Source organism: Canis lupus, chromosome 38 (assembly GCF_048164855.1).
Source record: "Canis lupus baileyi chromosome 38, mCanLup2.hap1, whole genome shotgun sequence".
Taxonomy (NCBI): domain Eukaryota; kingdom Metazoa; phylum Chordata; class Mammalia; order Carnivora; family Canidae; genus Canis; species Canis lupus.
Window position 1 is genome coordinate 21502805 of NC_132875.1, and position 25678 is coordinate 21528482.

General features: G+C 47.5%; 1 protein-coding gene and 2 long non-coding RNA genes across 5 annotated transcripts; 2 read left to right on the top strand and 1 right to left on the bottom strand.

Annotated features, from left to right (window-relative positions):
• Positions 1–14051, bottom strand: LOC140626754 (uncharacterized). Of its 3 annotated transcripts, none has more exons than XR_012025784.1 (4): positions 13919–14051; positions 13215–13369; positions 7811–7941; positions 1–615 (listed from the first exon to the last, which is right to left on the bottom strand). It is a non-coding gene; the product is annotated as an uncharacterized lncRNA (long non-coding RNA). The 3 variants fall into 3 exon arrangements; XR_012025785.1 differs by lacking the exon at positions 13919–14051 and adding an exon at positions 13685–13807; XR_012025783.1 differs by lacking the exon at positions 13919–14051 and having other exon boundaries at positions 13215–13807.
• Positions 2061–7977, top strand: LOC140626756 (uncharacterized). Its single transcript, XR_012025786.1, has 4 exons — positions 2061–2592; positions 5121–5332; positions 6048–6117; positions 7861–7977. It is a non-coding gene; the product is annotated as an uncharacterized lncRNA (long non-coding RNA).
• Positions 13938–25654, top strand: AVPR1B (arginine vasopressin receptor 1B). The gene is made up of 2 exons (XM_072814503.1): positions 13938–15422; positions 19586–25654. The coding sequence occupies exons 1-2, from the start codon at positions 14483–14485 to the stop codon at positions 19906–19908; spliced, it is 1263 nt and encodes a 420-aa protein (XP_072670604.1). The 5' UTR covers positions 13938–14482; the 3' UTR covers positions 19909–25654.
• Positions 25655–25678: the final 24 nt, after the last annotated feature.

Consider the following 25678-nt stretch of genomic DNA (forward strand, 5'->3'; position numbering starts at 1 on the left):
GGACTCTTTTCACAATATGCTTCTTTCTAAACACCTATTTGTTTGGTAGCCATATAACACATCTCGGAAGATTACAGCTTTGTTCATCTCAATTGTACTTTCCTGAGGTTGTCTTGAGATTCTAGGTGGGGGGTAGATGACTTAATGACCATCTGGGAAACTCCCTGCCCAAGGGTCTCTAATGCACCAGTTCTAGCATTTTTTTTAATTAAAAAAATTAATTGAAGTATAGTTGACACATTGTATATTAGTTTCAGGGTGTACAACACAGTATAGACAATTCTATACACTATGAAATGCTGACCACGGTAAGTGTGGCCACCATCTGTCACCATTCAAGGTTATTCCAATATTATTGACCATGTTCTCGATGCCATGCTTCTTATCCTCTCATAGTTCTGGCCTTTCTGTCCCGATGCACAGAGGGACTGGTTGCAAATGCAGCCTGGCAGCCCTCCTCTCCCTCTGGTGCTGTGTGATGATAACAGAGGTTAGAACAGGGCTCCCAACTTAGTGTCACAGGGCCAGGTGTGCGTACAAAGGAGTGACGCAGGCTGGATAAAAGAACAACTTCAATCGGAGCTTCAGTATAAATATGCTTCTTAGCGCTCTTTCCTAAGAAAAAAATAGCACAGATGTGAGGATAAATGGCAGCTGATGCTCAGGGGCGTGAGGGGATGATGGTGAGCCCTGGGGACTCTGGCAAACAGAAGGGGGCATGTCCCTTCTCAAAATGATCAGCGCTCAGCTCCAGCAGGTGGGTGGCCACATGGGGATGAGGTCCTGAAATGACCAGATCTGATTTTTTTCAAGAGAAGTTGGGAATCTGGATTGTTAGGTGAAATCACCTGATTTTTTAATGGCAGCAATCAGTTTAAATTTTTTTGCAAATGCTCCACTAAATAAACAAAACATACCAGGGCCAGATTCAGTCAGGCAGTCAGTTTGAAACTTCTGTCTTGGATGATTAAAGGATCCCATGATTAAATGTTTTAGAAAATACTAGTTTTAAAAAATAAAATAGGCAGAAAAAAACCAGGCAGATTTTTGTTGTTTTTTAACTATAGAACGTAACAGGGCTGGGGCACCTCGATGGCTCAGTCGGTTATGCGTCTGCCTTCAGCTTAGGTCATGATCCTGAGGTCCTGGGATCGAGCCCAGGGGCACACCCCCTGCCCAGCTGGGAGTCTGCTTCTCCCTCTGCCCCTCCCTCCCTGTGCTCCTGCGCACACACTCTCTCTCTCTCTCTCTCAAATAAATAAATAAAATCTTTTTTTTAAAAAAGAACTTAGCAGGGCCCTTTAAATATTAGTAAGATAGATAAATACTTATAGATACTGTGTATTTGGGTCTCCAACTCAGGCTCATTGCATGGCCTAAGACAATGTCTAAAGATGGCCAAGTGTGCATTTTCAGTAGCTCATTTGGTTTCATTTTAGCCTGTGGCTTTTTCTGACCTTTCCCCTGAGTTCAGAGGCACAGTTCTCTGAGGTCTCAGAGCCCGTGCACCCATGCTGACAGCAGTGGAACTCAAGATCAGAGACAGCCTGTCCCCACTCTGGAAGAATGCTCCCATTTTTCACCCAGCTCAATTTCTAGATTCTAGAACAGTTCAGCTCTATCCAGAAGCTGCAGTTCCTCAGCTAGGTCATCTCACCTCCCACAATGAGTTTCCTCATTCTTGCTTTTAGCCCATGTTCATCATTCCATGTTAAATCGGCCTCAAAGCTCACCACCACCCACCCCTCCCAAAGTACTTCCTGACTTGCTCCCTCCTAGCCTGCCTCCCTTGCTGGTTCTGATAACCTCATAGAAAGACTAAGCCCATACTTAGGGCCCAGCAAAGCAGAAACCAAAAAGAGAAGAGAAGCACAGCTCTAATGAATGTGTCCAGAAAGCTACAACTGGAGAATCTAGAAAGTTTTTAAAATGTCAGCAGCCATGTGAACCTTCAGTGTGGTTTTATTTTGGATTACACCCAGAGAAGCCAGACCGTCATCTTTTCAGGGCTTGGGGCCTCTGCTAGCATAAATGGAATTGGTGTTTTTTTGGACTATTTTTATATGTTTGTCATCTACAGCTTTCCAGCAACCAAAAGGAATTGGTGACCACCTGCCATAAAAAAAAACTCACATCTATGACGAGGGCTGACATGTGGCATCTGTCCCTCCTCTGCAGCACCCCTGCCCTTATCTCCGGCTAGGCTTACTGCCAACACCTCTGAATAGACCTCCTGCTTCTAACACCCCTCGCAGGGCCATCCTGTGCACTGCTGCCAGAATAATCTTTCTAAAACACACAGTGATTATATTACCTTCCTGCTTTTTGGTCATTTCCACCTGCATGGCAAGCTGCCTAAGGCATAAACTACACTTCTTTATATTTCCTATGTCGTGGTGCCTCTCAGACTTTGATGGGGAACTTATTCCAAATGTAACTGCCTGCTTCTCATCTCCAAAGACTCTCATCTAGTAGGACCAGGATGAAGTTGGGAATCCACCTTATATTTCCAGGCACGTCCCCCCAGAAGGCTGTGGTGCCAGAGGTCTATAGACTACACTACAAACTGAGAAGCGTTATCTTCTAAATCTGGTAAGGACCTAATAAATGGATAAAAGTTGAGTCATTCTGAAATGAATTTGTCTGTACTTTATCTGCCCTGAAAAGATTTTCTTTCTTTTTACAAAAATTTTTATTTACTTATGAAAAAGAAAGAGGGGAGAGTACACAGGCACAAGCAGGGCGTAAGGCAGAGGGAGAGGGAGAAGCAAACTCCCTGCTGAGCAGGAAGTCCAATGCGGCTCGATCCTAGGGCTCCCGAGATCATGAGCTGAGCTGAAGGCAGATGCTTAACTGACTGAGCCACCCAGGTGCCCCCAAAAGATTTTCTTCCCCTTTCCTTCACCCCAGAATCTAGTAGAGTATTGATTAATCTCATGCTGAAGTGATTTTTAAAAATATTCAGAGAAGAAAAAAGGAGGAAGGGGCATCTCAATGGCTTCCACTGCACCCCTGGGGGGTTAGAAAGGTGGTACTGCAGAGGCAAACGGTGTTGTCAGTGATGTCTGGCCGTTAAGTCTTTCCCATCTTTGCCTGCCCCACCATTATTTGCCCCTCCACTGCACAATGCCAAAAGTAGCTATAGTTGATGGAAATATATTTTAGGCCCTAATTTCCCATCTGAATGTTCACTTTCTTTTTTTTTTTTAATTTTATTTATTTATTCACGAGAGACACACACACAGAGAGGCAGAGACACAGGCAGAGGGAGAAGCAGGTTCCATGCAGGGAGCCTGACGTGGGACCCGATCCCTGGACTCCAGGATCACACCCTGGGCTGAAGGCAGGCAGTCAACTACCGAGCCACCCAGGCATTCCTGAATGTTCACTTTCTAAAAAGAGAAAAGAGAGCCAGAGCCGGAAGGAGCAGCAGAGAGCAGCAACAACATTAAAAAATAATACAGTGTGTGTTTCATTGAGCACTTACTATGTACTGAGCTTTGGTAGGCACCGTGCACATATAATCCTTAATAACCTGCAAATGGGTATTAAGTGTCCCCATTTCATAGATAAGGAAATTACCTGCCTACCTTCCATGACATCACAATGACTCAAGGAAGGGCAGTTAGGAAAAACAAAACAAAACAAAACAAAACAAAAAAAACAGGGTATTAGGGACACCTGGGTGGCTCCGTGGTTGAGTGTCTGCCTTCGGTTCAGGTCGTGATCCTGGGGTCCTGGGATCAAGTCCCACATCGGGCTCCCCACATGGAGCCTGCTTCTCCTTCTGCCTATGTCTCTGCCTCTCTCTCTGTGTCTCTCATGAATAAATAAATAAAATATTTTAAAAAAAGAAAAAAAACGGCATGAAACATAACCACTTATTCCAGAGTCAACCATCAGGCACGTTTGTAATGAAGCTCCAAAAGGAGAAAGAGCCTAAAGAGGGAAGAAAAGCTCAGTCTAAAGGTGCTCCCTAAAGGGGTAGGAAATGACCCTTCTGGTCCCAAGAGCTCATGGACTGACTTTTTCTGGCATAGGTATGAATATCCCAACAGGCCTTAAATGTTGGGGGCTCTATGATCTATTCATGTCATTACCAGCCAAAGATGAGTCTTTAAAGGTAACTGACACCGCCTCAGGCACTGATTCCATTTCATTGATCAATCAACGTTACAAGCTCAGAAATAAAAACAACTCCCTGGCTCAGACTACCCATCAGCAAAATTGCTGTAATCCCAGGCTTGAAATCTCTGCTCACCTTGGGGGTCCTCCTCACCTATACTCCTGAACTGCAGAACTGCAGTCCTTCTGGTCACCTGGTGAAGTTCCCTCTCTGGGATTCCCCATGCTCACCAAGTGGCTCCCAGATCCTGGCTGGCATCTCTGCCCACCCTCCTTCACTCATTCCTGCTGTCCTCCACTCCTTACAGGTTCTCCTGTCACAGGACTGACAGGCTTGGTTGCATGACAAGGGTGTCATTCCTGCCTCCAAGTGGACGTGCTGACTTCCCTGTTTTGCTTCCAAAGTCACCCCACTGAGTGCTAGGATTTGTTATAAGGTGCCCAGCCAGAGTGGCCTCTGCTCTGTGTTCTCACTCTTCTACTTCATAAATATTCCTCTCCTGAGGATCCCTGCCTAGCTGCTTTTGGGGCCCACTGTGCTCTGCTGCTTTGAGAGGCTCGCATGCACACTGATGGTCACCCTTTCCTCCTTGGATGAGTTCAGAGCTGTGCAGTTCAGAGCTGTGGGCAAGGGGAGCCCTGAAAGCTGGCAGGATTCGGGTAAATCGAGGGGGGCGGGGGAAAGCATCTTCAAGTGAGGAGAACGTCAAAGCCAAGGTGTGGGACAAGGCGTGGGCAGCAGTGTGGACGGGAAATGCCATGGAAAACCAGCCTTAGCAAAGCAGAAGGCTCACAAACAACAGCATCAGGGGCCAGGCTTAAGAAATTTGATGTGATTTAATAAGCCGGAAACCATGTGGCTATGTGCATGGGGAAAGGTCGTGATGGGAACCGTGTTTCAGAATAAATAATCAGGCAACAGAAAAGGGGGCTCATTAGAGGGGGCTTCGAGAGGCCAGGATGTCAGCTTGGGGCTCTTGTGCTCGTTTCGTTAGCAGCTGAACCACCTGCTCCCCCGCATCTGGAGAAGATGGCCTGGACGCCCACCGCACACCCCGTGTGATGTCCGTAAGCTCGGACTCCGTCCCGGTCACGTCCCGGTCACCCTGGCCCGGTGTCGAGCTCTGCTAAATGCTCGTTCTGCTTCTTGCAGTTTTTCCTTCAGCTCTGCCTCAATGGTGACCAAAATGAAATATGTTCGATCTAGGTATGAATTTAGGTCTGATTCTGGGAAGGGGACACCGGTGAGGGTCAAGGTGGGAGGCATCTTGTGGGGTGGCACGGCCTCTCAGGATGAGTTCTGTTGCCCCAAGTTCCCACAACAGCCTGCAGCCTGGTGCCGCTGTGTGACATGCAGATTGTCCTCTGTGGGGCCGCTGCCGAAACCAGTGGCTGATGGGGACGCAGGCTCAGGATCTGTCCCCACAGAACTAATCTGGCTCATCATGGCTTTGAATTTCCTGGCCTCCTCGGCTCTGAATTTTCAGAATCAGAGCTCCTTCTTGGGTTAGGTACTGTTGTTCAGATGGTCTGTTTTAAAAGTAAGTTATCTCCTGATAACTTATCTCCGTCCTGAGATGGGTAATATTTAGCTGGAATAGCTCAGCATGGGTCAGGAGAGGGTGGAATTGTCCTACCAGAGAGTCATAAAAGAGGCCCTGGAGGTGGGACACCTGGGTGGCTCAGTAGGGCACTTGGGTGGCTCCGCAGATTAGCATCTGTCTTCAGTTCAGGTCATGATCCCGGGGTCCTGGGATCGAGTCCTACACTGGGCTCCCTGTGGGGAGCCTGCTTCTTCCTCTGCCTGTGGCTCTGCCTCTCTCTGTGTGTCTCTCATAAATAAATAAATAAAATCTTAAAAAAAAAAAAGACGCCCTGCAGGTACCCTCAAGTTCAACCAATTCAACTACCTTACATGACAGGAAACTGACGCCAGAGTGAGGAGGTGACCTCATCATGGGCACAGCGCCAAACTCCTGACAGTAACAAGAGGTGAGTCAAGTTTCCCAGCTTCGAAGCCAATGATCTTTCCTGATGCATCTTTCCAGCAGGTGTTTATTGAGCACCTACCACGTGCCAAGAACGTGGTAAGAGCTGGGGATACTGTCATGGAGGGTGAATAATAGACCCCTTGGCCCTTTCACACGACCTACCTGTACACATTAGCAACATGAATGGGCTCCCTGACTGGCCACCTCCCGGTGGGGCACAGAATTGGGAAGTGTTGATGAGTGAGAAGAAAAATGGAGAGGAGTGTCTCTAATGTGGGCTACTATCTACCCATCCACCGGCCCAACCTAGGCAGTAAAACTAGCTGTGGGGGTACTTGGGGTGCTGGGCCTGGTGGTAGTACCCAGGGAACATGGTAGGAGGGTGGGGCAAGAAGGATGGGGGAAAACAGTGCAGATGGCTGGAAATAGGCTTGTGAGGGCTATGAGCGCAAACCCCCCTCTTGCATGTGAGCTGAAGCGGGTGGTGGGGCAGGTACATCGGACTTCTTAACGATACATCTTGATGCTATTTCTCTGGGGCAGGGCAAGGGGAGCACCGGAGAAGCAAATGGCATTTAGCAGCTGTTCTCCACAGTCCCTGCCTCTGGGACTCAGCAGCTGTACCCCTCCCCACTCCTGTCCCCACCCCCAGGGCTGCTCCCTCCAGGGCTCCTAGCCTCAAGCAGTCAGGCCTACTAAGTCAGAGGGGAACCACCTTTCCCAGAAACTAGAAAGCTATGCTGTGCTCTTGATTCTCTGGGAGTCATTGCCACCATTTTATTAAATTCCAGGAAAACTTAGTGGAGATCTGAGAGCTACAATGAGCTTAAAAGAAAAACTAAAGCTTTCTCATGAACTGATGATAACTAATAGGAGAAGTGTCAACCAACCTGCAAAGGGAGTCAAGGGCGGTATTATTTGAGCATGACAGAGTCATCTGCTGTTCTAAGAGCCATGCCAGAAAGCCAGGCACCCTTTGGAGACTCAATCCCAGCACCTGGGATACCATCCAGCACTAAGTAGGCCTCTCTTCCCTTGCAGCTAAGCTCTGCCCTGGGGCCAGGCAAGGGTAGCACTGGATCATATGAAGGGCCACTCATTTTTAGCTACCTTCGAGGTTTCTGAGTGCCAGGATGTCCGGGCACTGGATCCCCACACCTGTACCTCTCACAGCCACATGTTCAGTGGGATGTGGTCTGAGAGGTTCCCAAAGATGCTGCACACAGGTAACTTGAGTCTGGCCTAGTAGGGCTGTTGGAATTCTCAGTGGCATTAGAGTCACTCCTTCCCTCTACTCTCCAGAAAACCTGTCAAAAGTCAGATTATATACCATGCAAACCATTATACCCCTCTCTCTACTTTTGTGAATATTTAAACATTTCTAAAGTAAAGTAAAAAAAATGAAGGAACATTAACTGGCAGGGATATCTCATTTACACATCTGTGCCCATTAAATTGTGAATTCACATTCAACAAGTTTATTGAGCTTCTAGTATACACCAAGCACGGAGTTGGCCTTTTAGTTTCAATGCTGAAACTTTTGCCTCACAGCAGTGGATCCGATCTTTGTGGATGAGCCCTAGGCATTTTACTTTGTTCAGGAGATTCTCATATGCAGCCAGAGTGGAGAATCACTGCTCTGAGGAAAAGATGGGGAAAAGAGCACATGAGTGGGCTTGGGTCCTGACTCTCACCTTCATAGCCATGTGGTGTTGAGACCCTCACTTGCATCTTTGGCTTTCAGGTTGGACTTTCTTCCGGAAAATGGGAGGATGGAACTTGATAGTCTTTGAGGTCCTTTCCATCACTTTTCAGCCTCTTGGTTCTGAAACAAAAAATAAATTCCCTTTCAACTCCAACATTCTGTGATTGTACAAGCTATTTTATGGCAAGAGGAACAACTAGAGACTTTCTGGGAGTCCTTGAAATCAATACTGCTTAGTCTGTCATCCTGTCCTCTATATGTACTCCTTTTACTCATCGGCTCTCCATCAATCTCGGAGTTAATCAAACTTAACAGAAGACAGTGGCAACAGCAAGGCCTGCTCCCGGCTGTAAAAGATGCATTAGTCCCAGTAATGGCCCATCTTCCCCAGACCACTTCCTCCATCTAGATGTTTATGGGATTGTGAATCAAGGGTTACCCAGGCAGGCAGAAAGGTGAGGGCCTGGTAGATGACAAGTATGATGAGAAGGGACCAGGCATCTCTATGAAATCCCAGCTCTGGCAAGTAACTCAATGTGTTCTGAGTCCCAACCCAGGAGAGACCCCCCGCCCCCAGTCCAGGCACCCAGAAACTGCAGGAGAGAAATGGCCTTATCCATTTACTTCTGCCCAGGTCATGGTGTCACATAAGAGGGACACATGCCCCACACTTCACTGGCTAGTAATAATGCAGGAAGGGTTTTGAGTTCACCCAAAATGGAAGATTATTTAGAGAAGAAATACTGTCAAATATATATTCTAAGAAACAAATTTCCTTTCTCATGATAGCTCTATTCCTGAAAATGCTGTGTTCAAGATGAATGTATGGAAATAGAACAGTTCTTTCTTCTTTAATTGAAGTGACACTTACCAATTCTGATTTTGATTTCTCTGTATCTTAGTCTACTAGTTAGTAATACAGAAACCAACATTCAAATCCAAGGAAGCAAATCCTTTTGTAAAGGATTAGGTTAAATTATTTGAGGACAAATCATGTCTTTTTTAATTTTAAAATATTTTTGGTAGAAGGCTTTACAAGTCTTTATGATTCCTTAAAGATTCAACTTTCAATTTATGCAAGGTCAGTTTCCAGTGGGCACCCACAAGTCACTGTTCCCATTACTACATCGGGAAGATGGGAATATAGTAAGTATGTATGTGAGTGGCAAGTCTGTGTTAAAAGGGTACTATATGCTCACCTACCTAAGGGAAGACCAATAGGTAATGCTTAAAACCCAAAGCTGAAGAAGGAACGGTGTATTTTGTTATTTAGAAATATGAAAGTTGATAGCAAATAAATCTAATAATAAGTTTAAAAGGGTGGCCTCTGCCAAGAAATACCATAAACCAAGTAAAGGGATCAATGACAAAATGAGAAAAAGTATTTCCAATTTAAATGTCAGATAAGGGTTCATTACCAAAGGATGTAAAGTTTCCAACGGAGAAAACAAAAAGACCAATAATCACAGAAAAATTCATTAGAGATATCAGTAATCATTAGAAAAAGAAATAAGAATGGTTCTTGACAGGGGCACTTGGTGGATCGGTTGAGCGGCTGACTTTTGATTTCAGCTCATGTCATGATCTCAGCATCATGAGATTGAGTCTTGCTCCAGTCCTCTGTGCTTAACAGGGAGTCTGCTTCTCTTCCTCTTCCTCCGCCCTTTCCCTTACTTGTGCATGGTCTCTCTCACTCTCTCTCTCAAATAAAATAAATACATCTTAAAAAAAAGAACAGCTTTTGACCTTATGGTGCTTAACGTCACTCATAATAAAAGACACAAATTAAAACTATACTGAGATACTATTTTTATCTTATCAGATTGGCAAAAATCCAAAATTTAAGAACACACTCTTGGCAAGACTATAAAGAAACAGGTACCCTCATACATTCCTAGTGGGAATGCAAGTTGGGCCAACTTGCATTTGGCCCAATCCCTGGAGAAGAGAATTTGGCAATATATAGTAAAACTGTTAATGTTTAACCCAGCAATCTCATTTCTAGAAGCCTACCACAGAGATACACTGGCAAAATATAGAAAGAAATATATACAAGGCAATTTTTTGAAGCACTATATGTAATAGCAAGACTGGATACAATCAAAGTCCCCATCAAAAGGGATTGGATGAATAAAGTATGGTAGGTCCACAAATTGGAGTGACAAGCAACTGCAAAAAGGAAAGAGGAACAACTATGTTCTCCTATGAAGTACTAGTCTCTCTACTTTTATATGGCTAAAAAAATTTAATAAAAAACTTTTAAAATAGAAGAAAATGATTACTTTTAGGGAGTTAAACAATAGAGCAATTTTGGAAGGATTGCTTTTTTCATAACAATCACTATAGAATCATTTGACTTTTTATACTATGTACATGTAAAAATAAGTATATTTAAAAATTAAAAGTGAAGAGGACTGCCATGAATATAATACTTAATGGTAAAACTTAAGAAGCAATCTCATTAAAGGCAGAAATATCAATGATGCCTGCGCTTCAACTTTCTACTGGAATCTTAGCCATTACAATAAGACAAGAAAAAAGAAATGGACTAGGAATAAAAGACAAAGAATGACTGTTGTTTGCAGACAATATTAAATGCACAGATAATCCAAAATAATTTACTAATAATTTTTTGTAGCAAAATTGCTAAACATAAGAGCAAGACACAAAAATAAATATTGTTTCCATATGCTGGGAACTAACCAGAAAATGTGATAAAACAAAATTTTGTATATAGTGGCAACAGAAACTATTAGGTATAGATAAAGAACTCTAACAAAAGATGAGATATTTATGAGGAAAATCATAAAACATGATAGAAGAACATAAAAATAGATCTGATTAAAATCATAAATGTGAATTCTCCCCAAGTTATTCTCTAAACTGAATGCTTCCAACCAAAAGCTTAACAGATTTTTTTGTGAAAACAGACAAACTGATATCAATTCACAATTTTATTTATTTATTTATTTATTTATTTATTTATTTATTTATTTAAAGATTTTATTTATTTATTCATGAGAGACAGAGAGAGACAGAGAGAGGCACAGAGACACTGGCAGAGAGAGAAGCAGGCTCCATGCAGGGAGCCCGATGTGGGACTCGATCCCGGGTCTGCAGGATCATGCCCTGGGCCAAAGGTGGTGCTAAATTGCTGAGCCACCCGGCTGTCCTCAATTCATAATTTTAAAATTGTGAAAAACAGTTTGAAAATAAGAAAGAGAGTCAGACTTAGTTTTACCATATTAAGTTTTACCATATATGAGTTTACCATATACAAAGCTTTAGTGCCTAAAATAGTGAAATATTAGAGCAGGGATAGAAAATAGGGATCCCTGGGTGGCGCAGTGGTTTGGCGCCTGCCTTTGGCCCAGGGCGCGATCCTGGAGACCCGGGATCGAATCCCACATCAGGCTCCCGGTGCATGGAGCCTGCTTCTCCCTCTGCCTGTGTCTCTGCCTCTCTCTCTCCCTCTGTGACTATCATAAATAAATAAAAAAATTAAAAAAAAAAAGAAAATAAAACAATGCAACAGAACAGAGATCCCAGAGACAGGCTCATATATATTTTGAACTTGATATGTTTATTATACAGATGACAGTTGAGAAATGATGTACTACTCAATAAATGAAGAAATTGGTTTGCCACGTGGGAAAAAAAATGAAGTTAGATTCTTACCTGACACATATACAAAAATAAGTTCTGGATGGATTAAAGACCTAAATATGACATTAGAAAAAAAAAAAAACAGAGGGAATACCTCTGTTCTTGAGATAGGGAACACAAGACAAAAAAGTACAAATGATAAATGAAAGTATTGATGACATAAAATTTTAAATTTTTTCTGTCACAAATGACCCCATAAACAAAGTTAAAAGATGGGGGTATCCCTGGGTGGCTCAGTGGTTTGGTGCCTGCCTTCACCCCAGGGCAGGATCCTGGAGTCCTGGGATTGAGTCCCACATCAGGCTTCCTGCATGGAGCCTGCTTCTCCTCTGTCTGTGCCTCTGCCTCTCTCTCTCTGTGTCTCTCATGAATAAATAAATCTTAAAACAAAAACAAAAACAAAAACAAAGTTAAAAGATAAGTGGCCAATAGAGGAAAATATCTGTGACATATCAGAATACATAAAAGTTCATATCAGAATGTGTAGAGAAGTCCTACAAATCAGTAGGAAAAACAACCTAATAAAAAATTGTGCAGAGGATGTGAAACAATTCACAGAAGAGGAAACCCAAACCACAGATAAATATATGGAAAGATATCCCCAATAGTTAGGCATCGGAGAAATAATAAATAAAAGCAAAATGAGATGCTATATCACACTAATCAAATTGATGAAAATGAAAAGTCTGACTGTGAGGATGTCGGGAAAGTTCAGGGCAGCCAGTGGGAGAATAAATCAATACAACACACTTAGAGATAAAAGTTAGGACATGGTCCTACCTAATTGAAAATTCATACATTGTATGACCCAAGAATACCAATACCCAGCCTGTACTTCCAGATGTACACCCAAGGAAATTTTCACACATGAACAGAGGGAGGCCTACGTGGAATATTCATTGTAGCATTTAAAAAATAGCAGAAGAAAAAAAAGAGAGCTGGAAATAAATTCAATGAGAAAAGTAGGGTTGGGGATAATTAAATGTGTTAATAGTCACACGGTTGAATACCACACAGTAATTAAACTGAATGAACTAGATCTATGTACCCTCATGGAAAGATCAAGTAGAATTTTAAAAATAAGTTCTAGAGAGCCATCTCTAGTATGATATCATTTATGTAATATATAATATTTTTAAAACCTATAAATATATATAATTTTAATGAATATATCAAGAAATAAATGGGAATCAGAAAATAGAGACCAGCTAGACAGCCCTTTATAGAAATTTTGCTGTGAAGGGGAGGAGATTGCTGAAGTTGGAGGTAGAGATGTAGTGTCTGAGGAAGGTTATGACATTTTTTTTAAATAGATAATGCTAGAGTTTGTTTGCCTGCAGACAGGAATGAACCAGTAGAGAGACAAAATTGTCAGTGATAGAGAGCAAAATCCTCAAGAAGGTGGAGCGCAGGAGGACGCTACCGTATTTTGGGGAAGAGATGGTGTTTGAACCACGGCACTGGGATGCAGTGGCCATGAATTTGCAGGTGTTTAGGAGGCAACCCCTCTTCCAGGGCGATGGTAATTGCTGGGTGGGTGGGTGACAATGTAAAGGGGCATCTGGTTTGATTAAAGGAAGAGACAAGAGGACCTCTGAGCAATGATAGGTCTTGTGCTTTCTGAGGGTGGCGGACCCTATTGTCACTCCTAATCAACTTCTAATCTACTCCAATAATCCACCTTGTGGATTTATCTGTCCCCTGGAGCACCAGCGTCTCTCACATACCGGGCGTTGGTCAAGTCTGCTCCTGGAAACGCTCCTTGCGAGGGTCCAGCCCTGCCTCTCCAGCATCCTGGTTCCGTGATCTTCTAGAGCAAGTCATGCCACTTCTCTGGGCCTGTATCCTGCCTCCCCCGTGGTTAACTGCTGGGTTGAGACTTCTAGGGACACACACAGCGACATTCCTCCGGTGGGCCCCTCCCACCCAGGGCCCCGGGCTCTCAGGTCCAGTCCCTGCTATCTCACCACCCCTCCCTCTCCACGCGGGCTCGCGTTTTCTTCCTGCTTCAGGGCTCCACGTCTCCCACCAGCGGCTGCTGTCAAAGGGGGCACCCACTCGCCCACCTGGCCAGCCCTGCAGAGTCTGGACCCTTCTGGAGCTAACAGGGAGCCTGGGGCAGGGCACACGCCAACAGTGCGGCCAGCCTCAGGGGCCCCGCGTCGGGGACTGACCCCCCTACTCCCTGCGTGAGCACCTGTCTCGGGAGATAGGCCGTGGGCTCCGGGGCGGGGGAGGTCCTGTGTCTGCGAGTCGGGGTCTGGCACGCCCTGGCGAGCGTCTCCTGTTTCCCAGCTGGCGGTCCCGCTGCCCTCCTCCCTGCCCACGCCCCCACCCCCAGCCTCTGGCCCTCCTGCGGGCTGAGCCCCGGGAGCCTCACTCCGCCCCCCTCTGCACGAGCCAACCCGCGCGCCCAGGGGCTGCTGGGCACCTGCTGCGAGCCCATAAAACCCGCTCCGCTCCGGTGGCTGCGCTCGGGGCCCCCTGGCCGCAGCTCCCCGCCCCGCGGGCTTCCTGGGGCTTCCAGCCCAGCACCTGATGCCAAAGGCCCCAACCTCGCCTCCAGGCAGGCTTAGGGACATGGGTTTCGGCTTCCAGAAAAGTTGGGAGAAAGTGAATTTGGAATGGATTGGGAAGTAGTAGCAGCTCCCCAGGCTCCTTTCCCTTCCAGAAGCTTCATCCTGCACAGCCTCATCCATTCTTCTTTTCCTGACACCTTGTTTCCATCCCTGAGCCCTCTTTCTCTTCGCTCCTAGGTCTTACCTCCACACTGTGTGATCAGCGTCTTCTCCTTCCTTATCTTTCTCTCTCTGATCCTGTTAACCATTTCTACCTATTTTCACCTTCTCCCTGTCATTGTCTTCTTTCTCCCCTCCTAAAACCTTGAAGCCTCCCACTCCAATTCACCCATCAAAGCCCTCCACTCTCCCCCCCACCCCCAACACTATCCATCCCTCTCTCTACCTCCTCCTCTTCCCTCCCAGCAAAGTCAACCATGACTTCTGGGCCTACCTGGGCTGCCAGCTCCACTCCCGGGGGCGCCTTCTCTGCCCCCAATGCCACCACACCCTGGCTGGGCCGGGATGAGGAGCTGGCCAAGGTGGAGATCGGAGTCCTGGCCACCGTCCTGGTGCTGGCGACAGGGGGCAATCTGACTGTGCTGCTGACCCTGGGACAGCCAAGCCGCAAGCGCTCCCGCGTGCACCTGTTTGTTCTGCACCTAGCCCTCACTGACCTGGGCGTGGCACTATTCCAGGTGCTGCCCCAGCTGCTGTGGGACGTCACCTACCGCTTCCAGGGCCCTGACCTCCTCTGCCGGGCTGTCAAGTATCTCCAGGTGCTCAGCATGTTTGCCTCCACCTACATGCTGCTGGCCATGACGCTGGACCGCTACCTGGCTGTTTGTCACCCTCTGCGCAGCCTCCAGCAACCCAGTCAGTCCACCTACCCGTTCATCGCCGCTCCCTGGTTGCTGGCTGCCGTCCTCAGCCTGCCTCAAGTCTTCATCTTTTCTTTGCGGGAAGTGATCGAGGGCACCGGGGTGCTGGACTGCTGGGCAGACTTCCGCTTCCCTTGGGGGCCTCGGGTCTACATCACCTGGACCACCCTGGCCATCTTTATCCTGCCCGTGGCCATGCTCACAGCCTGCTACAGCCTCATCTACCATGAGATCTGTAAGAACCTAAAAGTCAAGACGCAGGCTCGGAAGGTGGAAGGAAGAGGCTGGAAGGCCTGGGACAGGACCTTGCCTTCTGGCCCAGCCGCAGCCACTCGGGGGCTGCCGTGCCGAGTCAGCAGCATCAGCACCATCTCCAGGGCCAAGATCCAAACTGTGAAAATGACTTTTGTCATTGTGTTGGCCTACATCGCCTGCTGGGCACCCTTCTTCAGCGTCCAGATGTGGTCCGTGTGGGACAAGAACGCTCCTGATGAAGGCGAGTGTGTGTTTGTGGGGGAGTGGGGGCAGAAAAGAGCAAGGAGAGGAGAAGAGCAGGCTTAGGATAGGGTTCTTCAGCTTCCCAGGGCTGGGCAGGGAGCAGATGAGTGAAGGAATTAGGAAAGGTGGTGCCTATCCCCCGTGAAAAGCGGTAGCTATAAGTCCCGGGCAGCCCGCAGATGCCATGTATCTTTTATGTAAGATTTCCATATTTTAAATTTTGGGCACCTAATTTAAATGCTCAAAAATAATTTAAATAAATAAATATAAACGCTTGAAATTGTTACATGGCCTTAATGAAATACGACTGTTGACAGATTCGGCCAACCAATTAACTGCCAGTTGCATAGATGAGCATTAGAATCATGGAATGGCTGAATTGAAAAGAATTTTCAAATTGTCCAGGATGACAATTCGTGACCACAGCTGAGAGCTGTGTCTCTCAGCCCTCTACCTTCCTGAGCCTGGGCATGACTTTGAACTCCTTCTCAACAGCTACTTCCAACTGATTAGCTTGTTGGCACATGACAGCTCTGAAATTTTGAGTTCAGCCCTTTCATTTTGCTAATGTGGAAGAAAGGCTCAGAGGGGAAATGTGACTTGCCCGGGGCCACACAGCTAGGGAGTGGCGAAGTGAAAAGTAAAACCTAGGCCTGCTATCTCGTCTTTTTCCCTTACCCCCTACTCTGTTCAGAATTCTGGCTCTGAATGTCCTGAGAAGCCGGGTCTTCCTCCTATGTGAAAAACAAAATGGGATCCTGGGATCTTCCATGAACACCATGCTCCAGGTGGCACTTGGGAGGTCTTGCTATTGTCATTTTTCTGCGGTGAGGTAGAAGGAAGCCTCCTAAGTTTTAGACACTGCCAGATGGTCTAGCCACCTGGGGACGGTGTGTACTCAGGAAGGTAGGGCTGAGTCTGGGCAGCCTAAATGTCGAAGAGTAGTGTTCAAAGACACCCTTTTCTGCTCCCAAGTAGAGTGGGACATGGGGACAAGTGCAAGTCAATTCATCTGAGTGTTTGGGAATAGGGGTGACTGTGTGCTCTACAGTGCTTGTCATGCACATAGCCCAGGATGTACAATGGGTGCCGCATGTAACTACCCTAGGGAGGCCCTATCCATAGATTCTCCTGGAAGCTTCCTGACAGTTTGCTGACCAGCAGATCCAGACTACCAATTCCTACCAGCTTCTAGGGAGTAGTTCCCCCTTCCCTTATGCTTTTGTTTCTAATCTCATTTTGCTTATCCTAGGACACACTCAAGCCAAATACTTTGCTTTTCTGGAGAGAGTAGGGCCAGACTGTTCATGAATTGAGCACAACTCTGCAAGAGAAGTGTGAAAACAATACCAAACTGTTACAGTCCTGTTTTATCCTCCTTTTTTGGAACATCCCTCTGGACAAGAGGCTATTTGCAAATTACCCTTTAAGCAATAAATGTATTGATTCTAACCAACTTTAGGGACCTCCCTGTTCTAGTCAAGCACAGAACAGAAAGGAGGAGGGTTTCCTAGTGCCAAGCAGCACATCCAGTCCTTGGTACTTAGTGGTAGCCTTCTCCTGCTTTACATGTGAGTAACCTGAGACTCTGAGAGGTGAAATAACTGGGCCATCTCCAAAGTGCCACCACGAGTAAGACATGGAGTCAGGATTCGAATCCCCACGGTCCAAACATTAGCTGTGACATGGCTTTACTTTCAATAATCCAGCTTAGCCAGTGGCAGGGGGGAAGAGGGGTGAGTAGTCATTTGATCCTTCATTGAGAAACCCACAAGAGGATGGAGACCTGGCCACCAGGCCAGTGCAGGCTTCCCTGCAGGCCTGCTGTGTCACTATCATCACAAGGCTGCCCCTCAGTACATACCTGTGCCTCACCTGCTCACCTGCATAGAGTGATTTTCCACTTACCAATGGCCTCTCTGAGCAAGGAGAGCAGGAATGAAGTGTTACCTTACAGACAATGTGCTCTCCCAGAAAACTGGAAGCCCTTTGAGGGCCTTCTAGTTGAGCTGAGAGCCATTATTTTAAAATACTTACTCTCCAGTACACTCAGTTCCTCTCCATAGTATGCTGGCCTCCTAGCCTCTCGTCCCTGAGTCTCTGGTTGGCCTGCCTGTCTCCTTGCCCTTGCTCCTGCTGCCCTCCCCACAACTGTCAGCTGAGTTCCTGCAGGGTACAGTATGGGTCTGCCCTCAAGGGCTGAGAGGTGGAGCCTCTGCAGACCCTGCTCCTCCGGCCACATTTCCAGCCCTTGTGCTGGGCCTGGCTCAGAGGGAGTCAAATCAAACAGATGTTTCCCAAGCAAAGGCACTTGCAGATCCCCTCAGTCCCCGGCCTAATCTGGGCATTGAATATGTGTTGATGGAGTGGTTAGGGTGAACACCACCCCCTTCACCAAAGTAACTTCTCACATCTTCCACAGCTCCCCGGTATTCTGTGAACTGGGGAGCAGACCAGAATGCAGGGAAAATGAAGGAGGCTCTGTTTGCTGTTGAGGCTGGTCCTTCCTGCATCTCTAGGTGCTCCCACCACACCCCCACTTCTATGCCCTCATAGGTCAGTCCAGGCCGAGATGACTTTAGCTTCTCACCACTGTGATTCATGTCTTCTCTCAAATGTTCTGACCCTGTGTCTTCCCTTTGCTTGGTCTCACAGCCCGGCTATGGAAGAGAGATGCCCAAGGAACCAGAGTATCTGCAGATTTCACAGGGCTGGGGGCACCTGGGTGGCTCAGTGGTTGAGCGTCTGTCTTTGGCTCAGGTCATGATCGCAGGGTCCTGGGATCGAGCCCCACATCGGGCTCTCCTCGGGGAGCCTGCTTCTCCCTCTGCCTGTGTCTCTCATGAGTAGATAAATAAAATCTTAAAAAAAAAAAAAAAGATTTCACAGAGCTTTACAGAGCAGGCATTGGAGCTCTGCCTTAGAGTTTGTTGGTTGAAACTGCACAAGGGTTTGGGATTGCTGCCTTAGAGTCCGTGGACCTGGCTTCCAGTCTATGCCATAACCCCTAAGATTCACTAGAGCTTTGACATTGTTCTCAGTTATTTCTATAAGCTCTGCTGAAGAATAAGTTACCTCAGTGTGCAGCCTGTGCCATGGCTGGAATGTGGTGCATCTAGCGGGTACTCAGGGTCCAGCCTGGAAGTTTCCTCCTGGTATGTAGAGCTTTATATAGTCTTCAGAAAGAATATTGTGTCTGGAAGACATCTTTTCAGTCTGCATCCTCACGTTTTGACTGCCCAAGAGAGAAATTAGTTTTTCCCTGTAGGATGGTGCTTCCCTGGGTATAATCTCTGTGGACGTGGAACAAGTATTTGTCTGGAATAAGATGCTTGGGTGCTCTGTACCTAGAAGCTGCCCATCCACTGCTGTTGGAGATGATGCAATGGCACCTGCAGGACAGTCAGGCTTGTTGCCCACCCAGCCCCCACCAGAGCCCTGGCACTGTCAGGTCTCATATGCTCACTGCCTGATGAGTGGGACTGTCCCTAGGGCCAAGGAGGACAGGATGCACCCATCTGTTTGACATAAATGAGAATGGGAATCAAAGGGGTCTGAACTTGGTCTAGAATCACAGTTATGTTCCCTGCATGATTTACAGAAGTTGTATCATTCTATTTTTTTAAAGATTTAATTTATTTATTCATGAGAGACAGAGAGAGAGAGAGAGGCAGAGACACAGGCAGAGGGAGAAGCAGGCTCCATGCAGGGAGCCTGACGTGGGACTCGATCCCAGGTCTCCAGGACCACACCCTGGGCTGAGGCAGCGCTAAACCACTGAGCCACCTGGGAAGCCCGAAGCTGTCATTCTAGATCTCCATCCATTAGAGGTCTAAGTTTTGGAACAAAGATACTACCTCCTATTCAGGCCGGTCTCTCCCAGACTATGTTCACACCTCCAAAGTCAACTTGGAGTAAACCTTAGCTCCTAACCTTATTCTGAAGTTACAAGCAAGACCCAGAGATGAAGGACTCTGGAGCCAGAGAGGCAGCTCCAAGTCCCTGCTATGCCCTTTCTCATGGTAGAACTCAAGGGAGTCCTTCCCCGCCTTCGGATCTCTGACCTCTGTCTCCCCACTCTGCGCAGTGGGGTCTTGGACTCTCTCCCAGGTGCCATCCAGCTCTGTAATTCCAAGACTTTTCGTGCTTCTTCTTCTGCAGATTCAACCAATGTGGCTTTCACCATCTCCATGCTCTTGGGCAACCTCAGCAGCTGTTGCAACCCTTGGATCTATATGGGCTTCAACAGCCACCTGCGCCCGCGCCCGCTGCGCCGCCTGCCCTGCTGCTGGGGGCCCCAGGCACGCCCCCAGCTCTCCAGCCACAGCCCCTCGAGCCGCCGCACCACGCTGCTGACCCGCTCTAGCGGCCTGCCCCCCCTCACCCTCAGCCCCAGCCTCAGTGGGGGCCCCGGGCCTGAAGGCTCACCCAAAGACTCAGCGCAGGTGGACGCAGAGGCCTCCACAGAGACCGTCGCCTTTTAGAGAACATTCGCCAGAGCAGGGTGCGCCCATGGGGCTAGCAGAGGATCTCTGCTAATCTCAGCACTGGGTGTAAATGCTGGGGGGGCTGGGGTTGGAGTTCGGGGGAGACCACTTTGAGGCCAGAATGGCTGCCCTGCCCTTGATGTTACAGGTGCCTCTGGTGTGCCGGCGGACCCTCGTGTGCTCGCAGTCTCACACCCTGGAAATCGGGGAGAGTCAAGCCTCTGTTTCCCTGATCCCGCACATTTACAGTGTACCTGGAACTCACCCATGTGGTGGATGTGGTGCCCCAGATCTCAGGCAGGCCTAGGAAGGCCTTGACTAGGGGTTCACAGAGGACCGGGACTCAGGCCGGTCTCCCGCCTTGACTCTTTGTCCCATCCTATCCCGACTAGCACACCCAGCCAGCCGGGAGAGGGGAGGAGTGAAAACCTGTGAGAAGGATCCTATTTCTCTATCTCCATCCTGGATTTGTCTGTTTGTTTTGTAGCGGGAGGCTTCTTTAATGAAGGAAACCAAAGAGGGGTGGGTGAACAGGTACCTCGGCTTTGCCTGCTGTGCCCACCTGTCTACTGAAGGGAGATGCAGGATTTGGCACAGCACCTGCAGCTAGTAAAAATTCCACAAATGCTCGTGTTCCTTCTCCCCGTATCATCCACCTTTACAGGACAGGTAATAGGGCAAAGTAGACTCATCGGTGTGACCCACTGGAAGGGAGTATGCGAAGGAGGGAGGAAAGAAGAAGATGAAAATGATCACAGTAAGATTAAGAGTGGGCGAAGCCTCTGAGGCAGCACTCGTTGGTGGCTCTCCTTCCTTCTCTAAGGGAATTTGCACTTCGCCCTCCTCGGGGCTGGCCCAGAGGAAACAACCTTACAGAAAATGTGGCTGAATCATGGCTCTGGATTTCCTTGAGGTTTTTCAGGGCTTCCCTATGAGCCATGCATGCTGTGATGAAGTCAAGAGCCCAGGATCTGAGACACGACTCTGACCTCGGGAAGGTCCCCTCCCTTCTCTGGGCCTCTGTCTTCTCACTTATTAGGACAGAGATGATCCAAAAGATCTTTCCCAGCTTTACCCTGTCGTGAGTTTGCAAGACTGGGGCCTGGGGTTACAGCAGAGCCTTTTCTAACCAGCAAGCTCTAGAAGAATTGTTGGATTCTCATGGCAATGACATTTATACCCTTTGACTCAATTCTGGTGGCTGTGAATCCTGCAATGGCCAGACTGTCTACTTTTGCCCTCAACTCAGTGCTACTGAAGTGGGAGAGGCAGCAGAGCAGATAGACTCTGGGACGTTGCCCTGCTCCTCCTCATTATCTCCAGTGGGACTTAAATCTCGGGGTGGCTTCCCCACCCGAATTCTGGTTCTAAACTAAGAGATGGTCTTGGCAGTGGAAAGGGCATCAGCTGGAAAGTCAGGAGAACCGGGTCTTGGTTCTGCCACCATGATAACCGACATGGGGAGGATGTTGACTGATCCTTCATCTCTGTTATGAGGTCAAATAGGACTGTGGACGTAAAAGTGGTTGGTGGACTCAGGAGCTGTCTACCAGTGGAAAGGCCGCCAGGCTAACAAACAGCTCCTGAGAGCAGCTCCAGGGAACAGGTTCTCTGCCCTTCACTCTGAGGGAAGCTGTAGGAAATGACTGCAACTTTGAGCTTTAAGAGGTCACTCAGCTCTGAGAAGCCTTCTTCGGCTTCCTTAAAAGAAAAGAACCTAAGCTGAGTTATGAGAGAGCAAAGCATCCCAAGCCTTCAGTGCTAAGGAACCAGGGAGTGGGACACAGACCCTAATGGGACCCAGGTTCAGGGCAGACGTGAGGGCCCACAGCCTCTCTTCACTACGTTCTGTTGCCTACATCAGTCCCTGACATCCAACTGCTCCTTCCCTGTGCATCTGTCCTGGTGGAGCTGGGCTCAGGGGCCTCCCCTGTCAGCATGAGCTGCTGAAGGTCCTCCTGCCCTGTGTACATAAGCCAAGCCCCTGCCTTTCTCACCACGGATCCCATCCCTCGTGCCCTAGTCAGTGCCGAGTAAACCATGGCTCATCGTGATGACCAGGAGGGAGAAGGGACATCAGCTTTGCATTCCAAAGCCCTGGGTTTGAGTCCTGCTCTCACAGGATCTTGGGCAAGTCCTCTAATCTCTCTGCTCAATGATTTCCTTTTGTGCTCAGTAGAAACAATAATGTCTACTTTGTTGCGGGTGGGAGTTGCTATAAGACCTTGGACTATAGGACAGTCTACCATGGCCTGGCTCCAGATTGCAGCTGGTGAGTAAGCTCCTGTGGGAAGCATGAGGAGGGTCTCTGTTTTCATTTCTGACAGCTAACCCTAGGAGGAGTGGAACCAGGCTGTCCCCGGGCTGGGCACTTTTGTGAAATGTTTGTGCCATCCTGTGGACTCTATGAAATACTTCAATCCCTTAGAACCCCCGTGGGAGTAGGGGGTAGGGGTGGGCAGGACAGAGGATGGCAGGAGGCGAATTGGTTGACTATGGAGATTTCTCAGAAGGGTTTTTTATGTCGTTTGGTATATAGGCCAGTATGTTTCCAGATGTCTGTGTCTGTGTTTTGTATGTAAATAGGTCTTTTTATTTATCAAGGAGCTCGAGACTCAGCCCAGGCTGCAGTGGCTCACTCCTAGGTGAGGAATCCAGAGATGGGGTTGAAAGTGACCAATAAAACTCCATAACCAGGAAATGTCTGGCCATGTTTGTTTCCTAGGGGCAGTGACAACAGGATGTTCAAGCTGAAATAAGATTTGTTCCCCTTGCTTAGGGTAGTGATGTGGAAGAGAGTTTGAGGGATGGGGAGGGACCTTCACCCACTTAAGAGCAAAACAGGAGCGTCCTGGCATTTGCCCTGGGGCCACACGGTGGCAGTCTGGAGCTGAAAGTGAGTGAAGCTGAGCTGACCCCCAGGGCAGGCTGGGGAAGCCGGCAGCCTCTCACTCTAGTATCTGCTACCTTTCCCTACAGTTCTGGAGTCTTGGCTCCTTGTTTGACCCAGTTCTCCAGAGATAACCTGAACACATGCTTCTCTCTCTCATGGAGGATATATTTGTCAAGAAAGGGCAAAGAACAAAGGCAAGGTGAGGGACCAAATGTAGAAATTGTTGCCTGAAAAGATGAGTGTTTGAGAGAGCTCAAAAACACAGAGGAGCTGGAGTTATTATAATGTGTTCAATTTAGATACTGGGGCATGGGGAAGGAGGCCTTTTTTTTTTTTTTTAAAGATTTTATTTATTCATGAAAGACAGAGAGAGAGAGAGGGAGAGAGGGACAGAGGCAGAGACACAGATAGAGGGAGAAGCAGGCCCCATGCAGGGAGCCCGACGTGGGACTCGATCCTGGGTCTCCAGAATCCCACCCTGGGCTGAAGGTGGCACTAAACCACTGGGCCACCAGGGCTGCCCGGAAGGAGGCCTTTTGAGAGTCCGGCTGGCCCCAGAAATGTGTCCTGATCTCGGGAGCAAAAAACCCACTGATGGCGGACGTAAAACACCTCCTCACCCCAGTAGGTCCCGATGGCCCGTAATACCACACGGAGTTCTACTGCAGTAATAGTGGGCATTTGGATGCTTGCTCCTTTAGATTACGACTCCGTTGAAGACTAGTCACATTTATTCTGGTCCACTATCTAGTCCCAGTACATTAATGATGTGTAATCAACCATCTACATGTTGCTAGTAGCAAATCAGCTTCTCTGTATCTTGTAAGAGAAAGTTTTAAAAAAGATTTTACTTATTTGTTTATTTGTTTATTTGAGACAGAGAGATGTGAGAATGAGTAGGTGTGGGGAATGGGGAAGGGCAGAGGGAGAAGCAGGCTCCCCGCCAAGCAGGGACCCAGACATGGGGCTCAATCCTAGGACCCTGGGATCATGACCTGAGCAGAAGACAGATGCTTAACTGACTGAGCCACCCAGGTGCCCCTGTAAGATAAATTGGAAGAGATCTTTATCCAGTGCACACTCATGGAGGAATCCAGAGTGGGGCACTCGGTCATTCCCTGGATGTTCCGATGGCATACGACATGGAAGAAAGTGACTTCGTTTTGCTGAACACTGAGTTCTTCGAAAAGTAATTACTCATACAAGCAACCATTGGTACAGATTTACACAGCTGACCTTCTAAGTTCACGGAGATATTACATACAAAAGGACATTTTATTTCTAGCAACATGGTTAGCAATGAATTTGAGGATCACTTCAAACTGTTAGCTGGCCTCAGTCATCAGCTTATTGGCCCAAACTCCTTAGGACATAAGATGAACTTGCCTCTTCCCTTATCGGGGCATCGGAGAAGTCCTCTGCGTCACCGACGGTCAGCCCAGTCTCTATTACTCACTGGGTAGAGTCACGTGTTCAACTGCATGCAGAGACGGTGTTCTCTAAGAATGCCATCCCCAGATATTGTTAACCTCCATGACGTATTCATTTGTTACAAATGTCATACCTTTGAAGCCAATCACAGCAGAGTTCATTACAGACCTTGATTAGATGGTCAGTAGCATTCAGACCCCTGTGCTCCCCGACATCACTCCTCACTCCGAGGGGCCCAGTCACAGATAGTTCTCCTGTAGTTCCGTACAGGTCAGTCCCTGGAGCATTTATGGAGAGCCTGCATCAGGTGGGCCTGCTCCCTTTCCTTCTGCCTTTTCTCCTATCAATCAATTTTTTAGCCATCTTTCTAAACTGAGGTCAGAAATCACCCTTCTCTGGGATGTTTAGTCTGATGACATCTGATCTTAACACTCCATACCCATTCTGCCCAAACACTTCTAGGGTTTGTTTTCATTGCTCTGTGTTAGTTCCTTTTTGTCACAGGTTTGGTACATGCTCTTGCCTGTCCCCGCAACTGGGTCTGAAGTGCCTTGACCTCACCCACCCAGATGTTCAAGTGTTCTTTAAATGTATGCTTCTCCAAATCCCAGGGCCTTTCCAGAATCCTGCAGAAAGCAGGCACTCCATCCACGCTACCTTAGCTGTCCCCTCTCTTGGTGTTGGACCTGTCTCAGAGGTGTCCCTGCCCAGACTCAGTGTGTATGGTGACTCATCTGAACCTCTTCAACATACCTGTAAATTCCTTTTTTTTTTTCCTTTTTAAAAGAGATCAATAAGAAGCAGTTTCATTTCTAGATACAAAGGCAGTGTTTTGGTGGTGACATTGTTGGTGTTTATTCCTCATTCTGCCTCCCTAATCAATAAAAATCTCTTTTTCTCTATTAAGAAAAGCTTCCTAAGAAGATGTCTTAGTCCATTCCAGCTACCATAACAAAATGCCATGAACTAGGTGACTTGTAAACAACACAAATTTATTTCTTTCAATTTTGAAGGCTAGAAGTCCAAAATCAGGGTAGCAGCACGGTTGGTGAGGACCCTCTTCTGGGTTTCAACCAGAAACCCAGACTTTACATGGGTTATATTCTCAAAAAGCAAAAGGGGCTAAGGAGCTCTGCAGGGTCTTTTTTATGAAAGCACTAATCCCATACATGAGGACACCACCCTCCCCATCTAATCACACCCGGAGGCCCCATCCTTAATACCATCACCTTGGGGTTAGGATTTCAACATTTAAATTCTAAGGGGCACAAATATTCAAATTATAGCAGGAAAGTAACAACAGTGGTAGGCAAAAGGTGGAGGGACACGTAGACTGGCAAAACTGCGCAGGCCCAGACACTGAAGCCAGAACCATTTCTTCAGATCATCTTGGGAAGAGGAACCTGGGAAGATGAAAGCTGCCCCCTGTGCTCCAGGGCTAGA